Source organism: Mytilus californianus, unplaced genomic scaffold (assembly GCF_021869535.1).
Source record: "Mytilus californianus isolate M0D057914Y unplaced genomic scaffold, xbMytCali1.0.p SCAF_7, whole genome shotgun sequence".
Classification (NCBI taxonomy): Eukaryota; Metazoa; Mollusca; class Bivalvia; order Mytilida; family Mytilidae; genus Mytilus; species Mytilus californianus.
Genome location: NW_026262723.1, coordinates 72,798,485 through 72,820,318, shown reverse-complemented (window position 1 = coordinate 72,820,318; position 21,834 = coordinate 72,798,485). Strand labels below are relative to the sequence as shown.

The 21,834-nt window shown below is 30.9% G+C and overlaps 1 protein-coding gene across 1 annotated transcript in view; it reads right to left on the bottom strand.

The window, feature by feature from the left end:
* Window positions 1–21,591, bottom strand: part of LOC127708587 (helicase with zinc finger domain 2-like) — a 47,403-nt gene extending 25,812 nt beyond the window's left edge. The window contains exons 1-10 of the mRNA XM_052213574.1: window positions 21,490–21,591; window positions 19,639–19,768; window positions 16,083–16,110; window positions 14,959–15,159; window positions 14,382–14,540; window positions 13,708–13,863; window positions 12,746–12,785; window positions 8,292–8,503; window positions 4,595–4,640; window positions 842–1,345 (exon numbers count right to left, since the gene is read on the bottom strand). Coding sequence (XP_052069534.1) covers window positions 842–1,345; window positions 4,595–4,640; window positions 8,292–8,503; window positions 12,746–12,785; window positions 13,708–13,863; window positions 14,382–14,540; window positions 14,959–15,159; window positions 16,083–16,110; window positions 19,639–19,754 — 1,462 coding nt within the window. The 5' untranslated portion in view covers window positions 19,755–19,768; window positions 21,490–21,591. The remainder of the gene's footprint in view (window positions 1–841; window positions 1,346–4,594; window positions 4,641–8,291; window positions 8,504–12,745; window positions 12,786–13,707; window positions 13,864–14,381; window positions 14,541–14,958; window positions 15,160–16,082; window positions 16,111–19,638; window positions 19,769–21,489) is intronic.
* Window positions 21,592–21,834: the final 243 nt, after the last annotated feature.

The following is a 21,834-nucleotide window of genomic DNA, read 5'->3' as shown; positions in this document are numbered from 1 at the left end:
GAAGTTTGGTTGAGTTGAAATTAACTGTTCTAAATATCCTATATGATATCATATATCTTATGAATAATTCTTAATATACATTGGAAATATGTGAAATGTGGATGACTTTGGCACATTAATATCACAGAAACAATATGATGTTGTATGAACATTCTCTCAGCAAAATGATTCCATCAAAACTTTTATGGCTTACATAGACTTCAAATTTAGATAAAATCTAGAGTAGATATTAATGTTGGTATTTTATCTATCTTGTGTATTACTTGATTATTTTAGAGCGGACTTCAGAAACTTGAAAATTTTAGAGCGGACTTCAGAAACTTGATAATTTTAGGGCAGACATCAGAAACTTGATAATTTTAGAGCGGACTTCAGACTCTTGATAATTTTAAAGCAGACTTCAGAAGCTTGATAACTTTAGAGCAGACTTCAGAAACTTGATAATTTTATAGCGGACTTCAGAAACTTAATAATTTTAGAGCGGACGTCAGAAACTTGATAATTTTAGAGCAGACGTCAGAAACTTGATAATTTTAGAGCAGACGTCAGAAACTTGATAATTTTAGAGCAGACTTCAGAAACTTGATGTGGAATTGACTTGTATAATAATATCTTTTTTTTTCTTATAGCTCTTTCCTGTTACATACAATTTTCATAAGTAATATTTTTTTTTAAATATATCCGATTTAAAAAAAATATATAATATCATTTTCATTATTCAGTTGACTTGGAGTCATATATAATCTTTAACCAATCATTTCTCTTTTGTGGCAGACACATAGCACATATAATATGAAATACATGTATAGTACATAGTAATACCGATCAATTTTGAACTCACTGATTCCCATTGATTTTAATTTGTTGATATATTCTGTAATTTGTAAATCTCCTTGCTTATCTAAGGTCCATAACTCCATTTCAGCTTTGTTATGTGCAAAGGTGCAGAGTTCTTCTTTAACTTTACATGGCCTCCCTCCTTGAAAGTGTGTACATAACTTGTATCCACCATACTGTTGAAACTTAGGCTCTATCCTAGGTCGTACTTTTAACCAGTTTACTGAATTTTTTTGTCTTAGTTTAACAACAAGTATGTCATGTGTACATGTATGCTGTGTTTCTACGTAACGAGTACCCTGAATACCATCTCCCGTCTTTTTAAAACATATCTGGCATACTAGTTTAAAGTCATACAATGGTAAAGGAAATTTAACATCTGTGATATCATCCAGAGTTAATGTTACTGTTTTCTCAGCTTTCTTCTCTAAGGTTCTAGCAGCAGACTTCTGCATTTCTGACTGCTGCTGTGTTGCTTTTGAAGCACCTGATGTTGACGGACTTTTCCCTGAAAATAATTATACTCCCTTCATTAAGTACATTCTCATAAATATTTGACAAAAGCGATATACATACAGTCAGAAAATTTTGTTTACAAAATGTGAATCTAAAAAGAGCTAGAAAATCGGTGCTATATTTTTGTTTTAGATTTGATTGGAAACCTTGTTTCTATCAGAAGATGAGATAGTTGTTTCCAATAAGTTTCATTTAACCCTTAGCACCACTGATAATACAAATCAATCACCAGAAAATAAGGATGTCCAGTGAAAAATATATAAATCTTCATTTCAAATTTATTTATATTTGACCTTGTAGTTTCAGCGAAAATAAAATAAAATTGATTTATCAGAATCAAATTTTACTCTGAATATAACTTTTTTTGTATAAAGTCAATATGTAATCAGTACAAATTTCGTGAAGGACCTGAACTTATCCCTACAAAATAAAATAAATGCAGTGATGAAAAAAGCACAGAGCAGACAGTTTCCAAGGGTAATGCTACTGTTTTTTAATGTACTAAAGATATAATAAAAATTTATTAGTTAAAAACATATTTCATCATTCCTAAAGAGAAATGGATGAGACACAAGTTTCACAAGTTAGTAACCTCTGCCATAATTTTACTTTTTTTAACAAGAAATTGGTACTTGCAAGGGGGGCAGGAGGGGGTCTCATTCGGAACTCCTGTGAAAATAAATGCTAAATTTCGAATTCCTGTGAAAATAGTTGTGTCTCTTCCCACATCACAATATAATTAAATCCTTAATTCCCAACAATTTAACTGGCTATTCCCGAATTCACCAGAATTAAACAACTCAATCCTGAATTCCTGATAAAAGGCCCTTCCACCTCTCCATGGAAGTGTTCATTGTAACAAATTTGCTGACAGTGAACAATTTCCCTTTAGGTATGGTTACTGTATATGATGTTCGTATCAATCAATTGGTTTTTATACAACTTTTAAAATTTATTCTCATGAAATATTAAAATAAAATGCTCCGCAGGGCGCAGCTTGATACGACCGCAGAGGTCGAACCCTGAACAGTTGGGGCAAGTATGGACACAACATTCAAACTTGATACAGCTTTGCATTTGGATTGAGATTAAATATTTGACACAGCATAGGTTTCTGATACAGAATGAATGTGGTCTAAGAACTTAAAAATTTTAAATTGGACATTCACCTATTATGGTCCAATATCCAAAATCTAAATACATGGTTAGATTCAGCATATCAAAGAATCCCAAGAATTCAATTTTTGATGAAATCAAACAAAGTTTAATTTTGGACCCTTTCGACCTCAATGTGGACAAAGTTAATAACGGGGCCCAAAAATCAAAAATCTAAATACATGGTTAGATTCAGCATATCAAAGAACCCCATATATTCAATTTTTGTTGAAATCAAACAAAGTTTAATTTTGGACCCCAATTTGGACCAACTTGAAAACTGGGCCCATAATCAAAAATCAAAATACATGTTTAGATTCAGTATATCAAAGAACCCTACGAATTCAATTTTTGTTAAAATCAAACTAAGTTTAATTTTGGACCCTTTGGACCTTAATGTAGACTTATTTGAAAACGGAACCAAAAATTAAGAATCTAAATACACGGTTAGATTCGGCATATCAAAGAACCCCAATAATTCAATTTTTGATGAAATCAAACAAAGTTTAATTTTGGACCCTTTGGACCTCAATGTGGACCAATTTAAAAACGGGGCCCAAAATCCAAAAACTAAATACACGGTTAGATTCAGCATATTAAAGAACCCCAAGAATTCAAGAATAAAACCCCATTGAAATTGGTCAAGAAATAAGCAATTTATACGAAGTATCTTCATTTGCACAATACTGTACAATTAAATATTTCTTGCTATTGCGCAATACTGTACAATTGACAATTTCTTGCTATTGCGCAATATTGTGCTATTGGATATTTCTTGCTATTGCGCAATACTGTGCAATTGAAGATTTCTTGCTATTGCGCAATACTGTGCAATTGAAGATTACTTGCTATTGTGCAATACTGTGCAATTGAAAATTTCTTGCTATTGCACAATACTTATTATATAATAATTTACACATCCTGTTTGGTGTGTATCTCCTACCATATCATTATTATTTGCTTTTAAATAAAAATCAGAAATAACCAACTTAAAATGGAAAATTTTAAAAGAAAATAAAGGAAAAAAAAAAAAAAAGGAAAAAAAAAAAATCCCCCCCTCCCCAAATTTTTTGAACCCTCTTATGATTCATCACACCCAAACTCAATCCCAGCCTTCCCTTTGTGGTATGGTACCTTGCAGTACAATTTCAGAGAGATCCATACACTTACACACAAGTTATTGTCTGGAAACTAGAAAATGTGTTTTTTGGCCCTTTTTTGGCCCCAAATTCCTAAAATATTGAGGCAATTACCCCCATCATCAATCCCAGCCTTCCCTTTGTGGTATGGTACCTTGCAGTACAATTTCAGAGAGATCCATACACTTGAACACAAGTAATTGTCTGGAAACTAGAAAAATGCTTATTTTTGGCCCCTTTTTGGCCCCCAATTCCTAAACGTTTCGGCAATTACCCCCAAACTCAATTCCAGCTTTCCCTTTGTGATATGGAACCTTGTAGTACAATTTCAGAAAGATCCATACACTTACACACAAGTTATTGTCATGAAACTAGAAAAATGCTTGTTTTTGGCCCCTTTTTTGGCCCCTAATTCCTAAAATTTTGAGGCAATTACCCCAAAATCAATCCCAGCATTCCTTTTGTGATATGGAACCTTGTGGTACCATGTCAGAGAGATCCATTCACTAACACACAAGTTATGTCTGGAAGTTACAAAAATGCTTATTTTTGGCCCCTTTTTCCTTTACTGTTGGTACCATAACCCCCAAAATCAATCCCAACCTTCCTTTTGTAGTATTGAACCTTGTGGTAAAATTTCATAGAGATCAATTCACTTAAACTAAAGTTAGAGTGCGAAAACCAATGTGTCTTCGGACGACGACGATGACGTCATACCAATATACGACCACAAAAAATTTTTTGCGGTCGTATAAAAAACTCTCTTCTTTTATTTTTTTCATATAGGAATGTAAGGTTATATAGCTACTCATATACTTTTACAAATAAGGATTTTGTCTTTTGGAAACTTTGCTTATCACTAACAAAAAAGATGCATTTATTTTCATCCAAGAGTACTGAGGTACTATACTTCAAGATGCATTGAAATTTTATTGTTAAGCACAAACCTGGTGGAGAGAAACTGTCCAAACCACTGACAGAAGATTGCTTAGGCTAAAAATAAAAAGAAAGGTTTTTGATGAATTTAAGGTTGAAAATACAGCTAAAATCACCACTGATAGATGATTACTTTTGCTTAAAAAGAAAAAGAAATATCAATAATTTCATTTAAGAGAAAAACAGTACAAATAAACCATAAGAGTATGTACTACCTAATTCATTAAATTCTTCACAATATCTCACACCACTATCTGTATCAACAAACTCATTTAATTCTTCACAATATCTCACACCACTATCTGTATCAACTAACTCATTAAATTCTTCACAATATCTCACATCACTATCTGTATCAACAAACTCATTAAATTCTTCACAATATCTCACATCACTATCTGTATCAACAAACTCATTAAATTCTTCACAATATCTCACACCACTATCTGTATCAACTAACTCATTAAATTCTTCACAATATCTCACATCACTATCTGTATCAACAAACTCATTAAATTCTTCACAATATCTCACACCACTATCTGTATCAACTAACTCATTAAATTCTTCACAATATCTCACACCACTATCTGTTTCAACAAACTCATTAAATTCTTCACAATATCTCACACCACTATCTGTATCAACTAACTCATTAAATTCTTCACAATATCTCACATCACTATCTGTATCAACAAACTCATTAAATTCTTCACAATATCTCACACCACTATCTGTATCAACTAACTCATTAAATTCTTCACAATATCTCACACCACTATCTGTATCAACAAACTCATTAAATTCTTCACAATATCTCACACCACTATCTGTATCAACAAACTCATTAAATTCTTCACAATATCTCACACCACTATCTGTATCAACTAACTCATTAAATTCTTCACAATATCTCACACCACTATCTGTATCAACTAACTATCTATATATAAATACCATCTGTAAATGTCTCTCTCAAAGAATTTTACATATATATGTCTATGCATTACACTTCTCTGTCTGCACACACGAACTATGTAATACCCCTTGTAATTCGATCACATGGAATTTCACAAGAATGTCTACATTACAGATGCAAAATATTTTTTTTTTAATTTTGTATTTGTTTTCTTATTATGTCGATCTAGGTTTTGTTTTATTGTGAACATTCCATACACAGTGTTCTCCCCAGGACTTTTTTAAGGCGCAAAATTCAAGGGCACGTAACTCTTTTTTTAGAGTGAACGTTTGTGATCTGAAGCAATAAGTCATAAATCATGACATGCAATATGAATTATAATGATTTTAAACACAAAAGTTATTTATATTCAGTCAATTAAAGAAGTCAAAATATAAATATTCATCTCTACTCTCTGCTCCTTCTAGGGATATTGTTTCAAGATAGTGTTATTTTGTTGGACAGTCTGTTCCTCAACTTTGTCTTTATCCTCTTTAGGGTTAAAAATTAAACCCCCACTCACAATAACTTTTGCTTATACCCCCTTTAACATTTCTAAGCCATGAAAACTCAGTCAGCCACTTGTCATTGAAACCAGAAACATGGTGCTTGCTTTTATCAATTGCTAAAACTTGAGCTTGGTTGGGATTAGGAGAAGTAATGAAATCTGCTTATACTGATAGTGTAGACGGAGGTGTATTCCCCTTTTCATTAGAAGTCATTGGTCTGAAAAAAACTTCTACTTCCATCATCTACCTTTTGCTTATAATTCACCCCTTCGTTATTTGCAGAGAACATGTTCATTCAGAATTAATAAAATCGAATATGGTTAAGATATTTGGTATACAACTTTTTAAAACAAATTTTTTTTATAAATGAACAGCTGACCAGTTTCAGTAGTTTCACATTACGCTTCCGTGCGTATTGTTGTTTAATCCTATCTTTGGCAGATAGATATAAACGAAACTTTACAAATTCGTTAAAGTTAAAACCATTGAAATTATTTACCAGTGACATTATACAGAAGCTGCGGCGATTCTGTACCCGTGTTGATTGTCACATATTTCCCGACTCACGGATTCACGATCGATGTTCAATGATCATTTTATTTCTAAAAATATGACAGTTTCAGACGAATTTACCTTGCAAGCAACATTTTTTCACTTTCTATTAAAGTAAATAACTCCTCGTTATCTTTAATCAAACTTTATTTGAATTTTTTCAACTACTAATACTTTCATTCATAGTTTTCATCATAAATATCTTTAGCAATGTGTATTCAAATTTATCATGTGTATTCAACACGTTCATTGGTCGTGTTTAAATAGATTCTTCTTCTCGACCAATGAAAAAATTCGTTATATAAATGGTCAAGTGATCACCATACAATGCGTAAATACAATGTATTTGCGATCTATTTCTTCAATTGCTGCACTGAAGTTTTAAAATTTTTTAATTTTCTTCAAAAAATATCTATCTTCTTGATGATCATTTACGCTTTTACCGATAACATAGTCCGATAAGGCTGAGATAAGCGTGGCTAAGGTAAAACTAATTATCAGTTATTGCGTAACACTGACCGACCCATCAGCGGTGATCAGTAACTTGACAATTTTAACCAACATTTATAATGAAAATGTGAAAATTAACATGCTGCGGGATCAAGTATTAAAGGACAGCGGCCAATTAAGACGCTGCGGGATCTACAAAAATATTATGAAGGCGCTGCGGCACCGCAGCGTCATATCGGCCTGGGGAGAACACTGATACAAATGGTTTCATATGACAATGATATACTTTTTAGTAAGACTTCAAACGGGAAAAACAAATATTTTTACACTTGCTTTTTACTGAAATGCTTAACATTTTTTTCCTACATGTCTACATATTCTTTCAACATAAATATACTACTGAATAACAAGCTGAAGTAAATTATATACTATCCATTCATTATTATTAGTTGGATACCAATTTTCGTAGATTTCGTGGGTAGAGGGGAACCACAACTTTAAATGTTCAACGATTTACAATTTTTCTACACTCTTGTATCCTTTTGCAAAAACAATCATTCATGAAAATGATTCTTCTTCAATTCATGAAAACTGGTACCCACAAAAATAAATGAATCCACAATAAACAATATTATTAAGAAAAGGCTAAAAATATATTCTAGAAGATTTTTCTCCAGTTTCTAAAGCTTGTAAAAATAAATTCTATACTTTCCTTCAATGTACAAATATTGTTTTTATTCTGCAATTTAACATTTACACTAAAATCTACAGTTTTTTACTTCCAATCATTGAATTTGGTTTTTTTAGGAAATATACAAGGCTTAAACATGAACTGTGATGAAGACCACAAAGTGAACTGTAGCCACTCTCTTGCAACAGTGACAGGATACACTATATGTTTACTATACAACCTTTGTCAATTTATCTGTACAACTGTATTTGTAAAGTAAAATGGTGGATTGCAGGATGAAGTAATTCATTGTCCTATCTATCCAAATTTTTAAAGTACTGTGGATTCATTTATTTTTGTGGATACCAATTTTCGTGGATTGAGGAAAAATTGGAATTTCATGCAAAATTGATTTCTTGGTTTTGCCAAAAGTTGAAGACAGTATTTACCTATAGTAGATTGGTATTTCGTTCGACAATCAAACTTGTGGTTTAACTATACCCACGTAATCCACAAAAATTTGTATCCTACGAATAATGAATCAACAGTATATCAAATCGTAAAAATACCTTTTGAACATCAAACCTCGAAGTAGCTGCAGAATTTTTCTTTGTCAGTGGTATTTTAGGATTTTTAACATTAATGAATGTACTAGCAAAAGTTTCATCTTCACTGAGTCTATCATCACTGTATTCACTATCAGATTCTGTTGATGTCCCTCCATTCATAGATATTGGAGTCAACACATTTCTGGCTGGAGTTGCATTCAGATTATTGTTTACTGCAATAAACATGTAGGACCATCAATCATTTAATTTTGTTCATGGAAAAATGGGCCCATTTACAACCCTTAACATGGCCTGACTTTCTAGACACAAGTATAGTGTACAGAAAAGATAGTTTAAATATCTTCTTCTCAACAGCAACAAGATGATAGGAAAAGCATTTTTTTTATTTCCTACAGTTTATTGCGAACCAAATGAAAGTCTTCCACAGAGTCGTCTGCTCTTGACCAGGGTATTTTAACTTTTGTCTATTCTCTTGTCCTATTGAATAAATACAACAGCTATTGTTCTCTGTGTAGTTTTTTCACTGGGACCTTTAAATTTCTTCTAGGAGAAATCTATCACTAATTGATTAATTTACCTTACCAAAAAATTATCTTCTTTTTTGGGGGAAATAGTTGTATAAACTCGCATAAAATGCTTGCAATATTGTATTTAATCAATATCAATAATATATTTTCAATCTGTTCAATATAAACACTGATTTAATTATAAAAAAGTTATTTCTGACCAAATTTTTAGTATTGTTCCAATGAATTTGCATGTTTTTGTTGTTGTTAAGTTATAGAATACATGTATCAAGACCTTAATTTAAACACAATAATTTTCAAGTTTTTATTTGTCAAACACACAAAAAAAAGCAAATTTTAATAGGGAAAATATAAAAAAATTTGTTCAGAAATCAACTTTTAATTTTTGAATCAGTGTTTATATTGGAATTATTACATATGAATTATTGATATTGAATAAATACAACACCACATGCAGTTTTTTGAGTCCTTATTTAGTATTTGTACATGTGTATTTTCATTATTGACAGTTCCATTTTTTGTTCAGGTAAATTAATCAGTGAGTGATAGATTTCTCTTGGAAGAAATTTAAAGGTCCCATCAAATAAACTACACAAAGAACAATAGCTATTGTATTTATTAGATGGGACAAAAGAACTTACAAAAGTTAAAATGGACAGGTAACTTGCAGGTGAATCTGTGGAAAAATATCATTGGGTTCGCAATAAAATTAAACTTAAATCAAAATTTAGTTAAAAAACTAAAGTATGTTGCTATTGATGATTTTTTAATGACAGAAATACTCCATGGTACTTTTATATGTCTAGGTCTAATGTTCATCATAACCTTTTGGCTAATATGGCCTTATTACTCTGAGTACAGATAAACCTGTACACCTGGAAAATGGCATGAGAGTTGTCTAATTGGAAATCATACTGCTATGCCTTAAAACTTTCCCAGACATGCCAGATGCATCAGTTTGTCTGAACTTAAAGCAAATTTTGTGGTGTAAAAACAGCCATATTTAAGGTTCATCAAAAGGAATTGAAAAATATGACGGTGTTTACACCACAAAATCTACTATGAGTACAGACAAACTGATGCATCTAGGAAAGTTTTATTGCGAACCAAATGAAAGTCTTCCACAGAGTTGTCTGCTCTTGACCAGGGTATTTAAACTTTTGTCTATACTCTTGTCGTATTGAATAAATACAATAGCTATTGTTCTCTGTGTAGTTTTTTCACTGGGACCTTTAAATTTCTTCTAGGAGAAATCTATCACTCATTGATTAATTTACCTGACCAAAAATTATCTTCTTTTTTGGGGGAAATAGTTGTATAAACTCGCATAAACTGCATGCAATATTGTATTTAATCAATATCAATAATATATTTTCAATCTGTTCAATATAAACACTGATTTAATTATAAAAAGTTTATTTCTGATAAAATTTTTAGTATTGTTCCAATGAATTTGCATGTTTTTGTTGTTGTTCAGTTATAGAATACATTTATCAAGACCTTAATTTAAACACAATAATTTTCAAGTTTTTATTTGTCAAACACATAAAAAAAAGCAAATTTTAATAGGGAAAATATAAAAAATTTGTTCAGAAATTAACTTTTAATTTTTGAATCAGTGTTTATATTGAAACTATTAAAAATGAATTATTGATATTGAATAAATACAACAGCACATGCAGTTTTTTTTAGTCCTTATTTAGTATGTGTACATGTATTTTCATTTTTGACAGTTCAATTTTTTGTTCAGGTAAATTAATCAGTGAGTGATAGATTTATCTTGGAAGAAATTTAAAGGTCCCATCAAATAAACTACACAAAGAACAATAGCTATTGTATTTATTAGATGGGACAAAAGAACTTACAAAAGTTAAAATGGACAGGTAACTTGCAGGTGAATCTGTGGAAAAATATCATTGGGTTCGCAATAAAATTAAACTTAAATCAAAATTTAGTTAAAAAACTAAAGTATGTTGCTATTGATGATTTTTTAATGACAGAAATACTCCATGGTACTTTTATATGTCTAGGTCTAATGTTCATCATAACCTTTTGGCTAATATGGCCGTATTTACTCTGAGTACAGATAAACCTGTACACCTGGAAAATGGCATGAGAGTTGTCTAATTGGAAATCATACTGCTATGCCTTAAAACTTTCCCAGACATGCCAGATGCATCAGTTTGTCTGAACTTAAAGCAAATTTTGTGGTGTAAAAACAGCCATATTTAAGGTTCATCAAAAGGAATTGAAAAATATGACGGTGTTTACACCACAAAATCTACTATGAATACAGACAAACTAATGCATCTAGGAAAGTTTTATTGCGAACCAAATGAAAGTCTTCCACAGAGTTGTCTGCTCTTGACCAGGGTATTTAAACTTTTGTCTATACTCTTGTCGTATTGAATAAATACAATAGCTATTGTTCTCTGTGTAGTTTTTTCACTGGGACCTTTAAATTTCTTCTAAGAGAAATCTATCACTCATTGATTAATTTACCTGACCAAAAATTATCTTCTTTTTTGGGGGAAATAGTTGTATAAACTCGCATAAACTGCATGCAATATTGTATTTAATCAATATCAATAATATATTTTCAATCTGTTCAATATAAACACTGATTTAATTATAAAAAGTTTATTTCTGATAAAATTTTTAGTATTGTTCCAATGAATTTGCATGTTTTTGTTGTTGTTCAGTTATAGAATACATTTATCAAGACCTTAATTTAAACACAATAATTTTCAAGTTTTTATTTGTCAAACACATAAAAAAAAGCAAATTTTAATAGGGAAAATATAAAAAATTTGTTCAGAAATCAACTTTTAATTTTTGAATCAGTGTTTATATTGAAACTATTAAAAATGAATTATTGATATTGAATAAATACAACACCACATGCAGTTTTTTTTAGTCCTTATTTAGTATGTGTACATGTATTTTCATTTTTGACAGTTCAATTTTTTGTTCAGGTAAATTAATCAGTGAGTGATAGATTTATCTTCGAAGAAATTTAAAGGTCCCATCAAATATACACAGAGAACAATAGCTATTGTATTTATTAGATGGGACAAAAGAACTTACAAAAGTTAAAATGGACAGGTAACTTGCAGGTGAATCTGTGGAAAAGTATCATTGGGTTCGCAATAAGTCCATATCATTTTTACATCATTTCAAATTATCAACAATATTGCATTCAAATTTCAAATTATTTTGTTGAAGTGCTTAGTCTTGTCAATTTTACAAAGAAGAAAAACCCAGAGGCCTCATGAATGCAGTTAGACAAATAGGAAGCAGAAAGCTGTCAAAATGACAGATACTAGGATTTTCTTACATTTATCAGTGACATTGTTAAAGAAAGAAGGGTAATAACTTCTGTATAATCACCAAAACCAATCTCAACCTCCATTAAATTCATTTTTTTTTCAGGAGAAACAACGTAATTATCAGTTTCATATAGAAATTACAAAGACACAAATATCATTTGAAACCATTTTCATTATATCTTATATTTAAGTAATGTATTAGTTTAGTACTTGATTCGCCATTTTTTAAGTAATGTATCAGTTTAGAACTTGATTCCCCATTTTTTAAGTAATGTATCAGTTTAGTACTTGATTCACCATTTCTTAAGTAATGTATCAGTTTAGTACTTGATTCACCATTTTTTAAGTAATGTATCAGTTCAGTATTTGATTCACCATTTTTTAAGTAATGTATCAGTTTAGTACTTGATTCACCATTTTTTAAGTAATGTATCAGTTAAGTACTTGATTCACCCTTTTTTAAGTAATGTATCAGTTAAGTACTTGATTCACCATTTTTTTAAGTAATGTATCAGTTTAGTACTTGATTCACCATATTTTAAGTAATGTATCAGTTTAGAACTTGATTCACCATTATTTCAGTAATCTGTCCTCTTACCTTTCTCTTGTTTATTTGTTTTAATCTTTGATACTTCTTTCTGTTAAAAGAAAATGAAATAAGTATGATTACTGAAGGTGTTGTTCATATTTGTTATGTAATATATCTGTAAAACAGACATATTTAGGATAACGATATGAGTTATGAGTCTCCTTTCATACAGAACAATTTAGAATATCTTCTTGAAGGAAAAATTATGCAAGTAACACTGACAGCAGACATCAAAATTAGTTGATCTAAATCTGATCTATATTGGTATATATTTAGGTTTTATAATAATGTCACTATATACTATGTTTGAAAATTGTTTCAATTTATATGAAAACTGTCACAATTTAAGATGTATTTTCAGTTCATTGTGTTTGTTGACTTTTATGTAGTATTCCTGTTATATTTCCTTCTATTTCTAAAGAGCTTTGATGTTAAGCAACCAACAATTAATCAATATAAAGAGCTTAATTTAGGCGAGTTTTAATGAAATATTTAACAAGACCAGATTCATTCCAGTGAGTAGATAATTGTACATCTTTACAACTGCACAAGCATACCACTTTTAATTCATTGTAATCAAAAATGTTTTTTTATGTATTCAACTACTTGCTAAATATTTTGTTACCCTTTGCTTTTCTTCTAGGCTATGTGTAAAAAAAGGTTGCCCCACAAGACCTATATCTGAATGTTCTTCTTAAAGAAGGTACATCTCAAATTCTTGTGATATATTTTGAAACACTTATTGTTTGTAATATATTAATCACACTGTTCAATATTTATTTCCAAATGATTTGTATTTCAAAAAAATAATTGCAAATCAATCTATCTTTTTTTTTGTCCACACATTTGATGAATAATACACAATCTATTTGAAAGGAATTGTCAAGGTCATAAATGAAACTTATGTTATTTCAATTTACAGAAGAAAACATCTGTAAAAACATGCAAGGATAAATTCTTGATTTACAAACCTTTCCGACCTTTACATTGGTTCCCTTCAACCATTCAGGATCAGGTTCGTCTTTCTCTGTAACAGTAGAACTCTTTTCGATGGAAACTTGTGTTTTATATGTTTTTGCATGCTGTTCAACAATTTCTCTCAACTCTTCAACTGTTTCTTTGAATACCTGTGTAGCAGATACATAACAATAAATGTTTGAAATTTGATCTCTTTTCCCAAATTTTATCATTTCTATAATTTACGAGTATCGAATAGTTTTATTCAGTGCGTGTCTACCTAGCTTACATTGTACCAGACATACATAAGACAATCATTTATGAAATGGGAGATATATATAACTGACTTAAACAAAATGTAGAAGAAATCAATAAATATCATAATTGGTAAACCTTCCTATAGAAAAAAATGCCATTCCCAGACCTGTATGCACAAATGATTCAAACAAGATTCTTTGGAAATCTCTGCCTATATAAAATACTCTTGAAATCACTGAAAATCTTTTCCATATATATGAAATAGACTATAAAAACATTCTTCCTGTCCCCCGATTTTATTCATCATCGATCGCAGCCAACTGTTCATCAAAACTTCTGAAGAATATTTTGGCACTGGTTATATTTAAACCCAACACAGGATCAAAGCCATGATAACTCAAACTTCAGACCAGAATGGTTTGTGACTTACACTAGGTTGTTTAAGATAACCCATCTCAGCTACTTTAAGAGCTTCTGCATGTCTTTTCTGTGCCTTTAATCCTAAAACTTGTCTATAGTATGCTTTAATGTTGTTTTCGTTTATACGAATAGCTGATTCACAATCCTGTATAGCTTCTTGGTACATATCCTATAACAATAGAAAGAAATTTTCAGGATTTTAACACACATGATTCAAAGTTAAGATATCTTAATTTCTTCTGTAGTTGAAATACTTACATCTTAAAAAAAATCAGACATTCAAAGAGTTTTAATGGTAGTGCTTTTACAGGTTACATATAGTTTTAACAGAAGTAAATGTAAAAATCAATCAATAGTGAACATGAATTAAAAGTGAAAATCAGAAATAATTTCACTAAGCTGCTATGTGGCATTTATATTATTCACAATATTTGGGAAATTCATTTCTTTTACTCTACCAATACTAGTATTATTATCTGACAAACATTTTTACATTTTTAAAACTATTTTTCAGGTAAGATGCAACACAATACTACTGAATATTACTAGAGACTTTCCTCTTAATATTACATTACAATTCTACAAACCTTTTTAAGACAGCAGAAGGCTCTATTAGAGAAAAGAGTAGATAAAAATTCCTTGTCAACTTCATGGTAAAATCTGGTGCTAAGTATACGAGCTATAAACAATGCATTTCTATAGTGCATCCAGGCAATATCAAAGTGGCCTTCTTTAAACAGTATGTTTCCTTCATCTTTTAGATCTTGCATTAAATGGAGTAATGTTCCCTGTAAACATAATACATGCATGTATAACTATTATTTTGGATAATAAACATTGGCAAAATTTGACTTCCTTCCATCAACATGTATTTCTTCTAACACTCACAGACAAGATATTTATAATAATGATTTCGCATCTTGTTAAACAAGTGAAACTGTGAGCTACTGCTCACTGATGATACCCCCGCCCAAATACTTGACAGTAAACAGTAAGTTGTTGAGTGATGAATCTGAAAATGCATCACACAAAATAGCTGACTTATATAAACCCTGAAACCAAATTTCAGAAATCCTTGTAGTGTAGACGCACAGACCAAAAAACATAATGCCCCTCTACTATCGTAGGTGGGGCATAAAAATGTTATTAATCATGTTAGTACAGAAGCATGACTACTGAGCAAAAGATACCCTCAGGGACTAACAGTCCACCAGCAGTGGTATTGCATCAGTGCTAGAAAATGAAAATAACACTTGGTGATTGGTGATTCTGAAGAGCTTTTCTGGATTTACTTTCACCAGTAACTATTTATTCTTTTTATTATATGGCGACAATCAGACCTGGCTGAGTGATATCACTTTATATGACAATAAACTACAGAATAAAACTTTTTCTTACAGAATAAAAAATTTGACATATACATTTTACTTTCTGCAATAAAAGGGATTCTCTTATAATAAAAACACATACATGTATATTTCATATGTTTGAAACTTTAGTTATCTCCTATGCCATGATGATACTATAAAAAAAATTCCCCAAAACCTCTAAGGTCTACACCCCCTCCCCCCAAAAAAACAAAAAAAAATAAATCACAGAAAAATGTTGTGAACCGCTTTCTCACTTAAATCCTATTCATTATATTGCCTATTTACATCACATATACTGAAAAATAACATGTTCTAGATTTTGCATTATCTCATTGACTTACCTTAGTAACTCTTGGTTCTTGGTCCACCCTGAAACACATAATTAAATGTGGCCTTTTAAAACATAACTTTTATTACAGCAAACAAGGTAACTTCTAAAATGATGTGTACATTTTTGTAGTGTACATGTACATTGAGTTGAAAACATATAATGCATTTTTTTAATAATACTTAAGATAAGATCTCACAAAACAAGTTTAACCCCGCAGCATTTTAGCACCTGTCCCAAGTCAGCAACCTATGGCCTTTGTTAGTCTTGTATGTTTTTTTTAAATTTTTGCTCATTTATATGTTTCGTAGTTTAGTGTGACGTCCATTTTCACTGAAATAGTATACATTATTGTTTAGGGGCCAGCTGAAGCCGCCTACGGGTGCGGGATTTTCAAGTGTGTTGAATACCCATTGCTGGACTTGGGCTGTTTTCTGCTCTTTGGTTGGGTTGTTAGTCTCTTTGACACATTCCTCGTTTCCATTCTCAATTTTATAGTTTTGATAAAATGTTTATCTGTGAAACTGCTACTCAACTGCCAATTCTTAGCCAGTTATAATTTTCCTGAAAGAATGATTATATTTCTATAATCAATGTGTGGTTCCCTTGATCTCATTTAATAGGTTGAAGTTCAATTATGACATCAAATTTTCTTGAATTTTCTTTGATTTCCCTATAATTATATCAATAGTATTATTTAAAAGCCAAAAGGTGTTACAAAATATTAAGGAAATGGTTGATTACCGTAGGAACTCGAGTATAAGTCGGAAGTTTGGGAGTAAAATTCAGATTCCAGAGAGGGGTACCGACTGATAAGCGAGATCCAGTGACGAGAGGAAAAATCCAAGCCCGAGAAATGTGGTCAGATCATACAGATGTGAATTTCCTGAGGAAAACTATGTTGGTTGTAGCTAAACCTACTTTAAAACTCTCTAAATAAAGTTTTTGTTAATAATAAATGACTACAATACTGTCTTTGTGTTTTATTTATCCTCTTCTAAACATATACTGCCAATTCATGTTGAATTTCCCACTGTTTCCGTTTTGTGTATTGATTTTTCATGGTCACATGGTTTGTGTATAAACCCGAAAGAAGAGCCAAGAACCAAAAATAAAAAGGAGATAACAATGTACCAAATATGTAAAAGGATGTATTCAACTGAGTTATAGTGTCATTATTGTTATATCATGATATCAATACAATACTTATCAACAATTATAATAATCAAAAATAATTTTAAGATTCATTCCCAAGATCGAAACATTCTTCATTAAAATGTCTCAGGTAAACAAAAATAAACTGCTTCGCTGAGCGCAGCTGGATACGCCTGCAGAGGTCCAACCCTGAACAGTTTGGGCAAAAATGGACACAATATTCAAGCTTGATACAGGTCTGAATTTGGATTGTAATTTAATATTTGACATATTATAGGTTTCTGAATAAATGTAGTCAAAGAACTTGAAATTGGTTATATGAATTGAATTTATATTCAATCAAAGATGTCTTGCTGTTGTGCAATACACTGTGCTGTTGCGCAATACTTAGTAAATCTGTTGTCAGACTATAAACAAATAAAATCTTATAACTAGGATACGTAAAATCGAAAATTTATAAAAATCAAAAGGGAGCTTACAAAAATAGATATAAACAATTTACCAAAGTTTCATAAAAAATGCTAAAAGCATTTTTGAGTTATTGTCTGAAAACTGGAAAATCTCCCTTTTTGTAATAAATAAAACCCCATAAATCGGAAACATATTGTCTAAAATTTATAAAAATCGAAAGGGAGCTCATGTCCATAGAAATAAACAATTCACCAAAGTTTCTTGCAAATTGGTGAAATTGTTTTTTTGTTATTGTCCGAAAAACTCGAAAATCCCCCCTTTTTTAAAGAATAAAAACCCAAAAACTCGGAAACAGTAAATCCGAAATTAACAAAAAACAAAAGTTTCATGCAAATTGGTGAAATTGTTTTGGAATTATTGTCTGAAAACTGGAAAATCCCCCCTTTCTAATGAATAAAACCCCAAAACTTAGAATCGGTAAATCTGAAATTTATAAAAAACGAAAAGGAGCTCACGTCAATAGATATAAACAATTCAACAAAGTTTCATACATATTGGTTAAAGCGTTTTTGAATTAATGTCCGACATGTTGACGGCGGACGGACGGACATAGGGTATACCATAATACGTCCTGCAAACGGGCGTATAATTACAGAATTGATTGACAAGCCAATATAATCAATTGATAACCCTTAATTAAGAGACAAAGAGTTGTATTCACTAAAGGTGTGAATAATATCAGTGATAGGTAAACAGGTGACACTAAAGAGTTGGAGTTATTTTAATAAATTGATTGGATTCACTTAATTTCTTTAATCCTTTAATCATCACAATACAATAAGAATTATGAAGTGTGCATGCTCATTTAATACTGAGTTATGCATGCTGTGAAAAACATTTTCAGCAAGTGTTGTTTGACTTTTAATTTTTCAGGTTCACATTGGTTTATGTTCGCTTTTCTCTAACAATAGGTTGTTAGTCATACTCTACAAAATCACTGATGCATTACGTAAACAACACATGGCTAATCAAACAGTGAACAAAACATAAAATGAATACATCTTTATTATTAACAGCAACATAAATTATCACGATGAACATCAATTAAATTCAAACCTAACAAACATTCATGCAGAAAATGAATATAATTCCTGGATTTTGCATTGATTTTACCGGCGGTCAGTTATTGTCAGCTGCAGAACAAAATGCCAAAATTTTTTCCGACTTATACGAGGGTCAAGACTGAATCCTTAGATTTTGAAGCCGAAAAGGGCAACCGACTTATAGTCGGATCGACTTATACTTGAGTATCAACGGTACATAAAAAAAAAGCATTCTTAGAGTATTGCATGGCAATACATAGCCCCCTAACAGTTAAGAATTCATTGTACTGGAACAAAATGCTAACTTGATCTATAACTTTGCATGGTGTAAACTATATAACAAATATCGTCAATATCTTCAAGCATGACGAAAAAAAGTGTGGAAAACTGTTTATTTGAGTGAATTTTTTAAGTCCAAGGACCATAACTCTGCACAAAATCATCAGACTGGAACAAAATTCGAACTTGATCTGTAACTTGTCATGATAAAACTATATACCAATCTTCAAGCATGACGAAAAAAAGTGTGGAAAACTGATTATTTGAGTGAATTTTCTAAGTCCAAGGACCATAACTCTGCACAAAGTCATCAGACCGGAACATAATTTAAACTTGATCTGTAACTTGTCATGATAAATGTATATATCAAATTTCAAATCAATATCTTCAAGCACGAAGAAAAAAAGTGTGGGAAACTGATTTGCCGGACTGACAGTTGGACAGACAGATGGACGCAGTGCAAACCTAAAATCCCCTTCGACTTCGTCGGTAGGGGACTAGCAAGCACTGTTAATGAACTTCTTGACAACCAGAAAATTTATATTAGTATTTATATTCATATATTGATGTCCACCAGCTTACACATACTCATTTTTTCACAAATTATATTTCATTACTTACACTAATAAATCCCAGTACTGGCTTATCCTTTCTCGTCTGTCCTCTCTTTTCCGGACCTCATCGAAATCTGTTGGAACATCTCCAGCATAAACACCATTAGACCATGAAGTTTCCATTGCCCTTTAAAGGTCTGAAAATCAGAAAAAATAAATATCATGATTATCATGAATATAACATTATATATATATATATACATACACCATATATTTGAAAGGTATGTTTCAGTTTATTTGTAAATAAACATTTGGCTGCATGTACATATTATTGGCCTCTGGATGTCTTTTATGGTTTTATTGTGATCCAAATACTCGATTCCCTTTTATTATTCATACTAATGTAATAAACAGGTCATAAAGAATGTATCTTCTCTCTGCACTGGAAACCTATCTTGAACATACTTGTAACATGCTACAAATCTGATATAATTTCAATCATGCATAAATTCTATATTTTGTAACTTTTTTGCTTTTTAATTTAAAAGAACTTATTGACATAGCCAGCATTACAAGAATTGACAACTAAAATGTGCAACCTGAATGGAGGATTAGTTTATACTCTTCTTGAGAATAATCACAACATAGAACATGAGCTCTTTTAACTTGCTGATATATATAATAACATAACAGGATCAATGTTTAGATAACTTGTGATATTGTTAGTATAAGTTTCTACTTTTTAAAGAGTTATCTATCCTTATAATTAGAATTAGTACATTGAAAAGATGCTGTGTAAACTGTAAAGATGCTTATCTGTAATATCTATGTAATGTAATAAGTGTAAGACCAGATCAATGCAGATGTGTGTATGATTAAAGATGGGATGATCAATGGTGTTACATGTATGTATGTGTACATGCCTATGGTTTTAATCGTTATGTACATGTTCATAAGAAAACCAATGGGTATTCATTAAAATGAAGGATCTTTAGTCTGATTTTAAAACAGAACCTTTTTGTTTACATATAGATATACTGACGGGAGAAAGACAACTTGAACAGTCTACAAAATAGACAACTCAGACCGTCTATGAATACAACTTGGACCATCTACACTGCCAAATTAAGACAAAGTATTTAGAAAAGTTTTGAGTATATAAATAATTAAATAAGTGTCTACAAAAGACAACTTGGCCTGTCTATGGTGACAGGTCAGTCTTTAGAGACAATTCATGATATATGACTTTTAATGAATCATTTATAAAAATTTTAATATTCCAAACTTTCATTTAATACTCTGGCTGTGATGACATTATAGACTGTTCGAGTTGACTTGTTAGTCAGTCTGTGTTGTCTTCCAGCCAACTTGTCCCATTTTCAACCTGACAGGCTTTTACTGCTATAAAGCACAAGAAGAATATGAAAAACAATTTTGTACAATCTGTGGCTTGGTGACCTATACTTTATTCTACTTTTGAAAATTCATGTTGGTCCTTAAACAAATCTTCCCTTTTAAACAGAACATTTATAAAGACATGTTTACAATTTGTCCTACCCAAGGGGTTGTTTTCCTTTGAAAAAAATGATGAATTGTGACATGAAAATAAATTGGCACGAGTTCTGACAGGAAGTAAATAAATGTATGAATGGATCAACACTTTGCTTTACTGTCTGATAAATCAAATCAAAATGAATGAACAGCCGCTTTTTTATCAATTCTAACTTCAAACAAAAAATGTTTGTTTTGGAATTACTTTTCTAAGTCGGTGAGGGAAGAAATGTTTGTTTTTCTCCAAGTTCTCTGAAACCGAAAATAACGCGCCAGAAGAGATAGCTATATAGGTTGTCAGCAACTTTAGGGTTGCAACATACTTAAAATAATAATCAAATGGATCATATCTAGTAAATGTATGGACCTATCTTTATCTCCCATTAGTCCTCATTTTACAAAACTGATACTGTCGTCAGTTCTGTCCAAAATTTCCAACTTCGAAATAGTGGAATTCCTCGTGTTTTGGAATGTGATATTTTAGAAAACGAAATTGAAATTTTTATTGTCAGATATTTAATTTTTCTTTCAAAACCAAAGTAAAAATTTCATTCAAATCAAATCAAATGATATAATGCATTGAGATACTTTTAAGTGTTATGTTGCACTTAGTAGCATAAAATTCGCTTTGTATATTTTTGTGTTCCGAACCACGATCCGTGTTATCGATTTGCAATATCATATCTAATGCCCACAAAAATATTGAATAGAT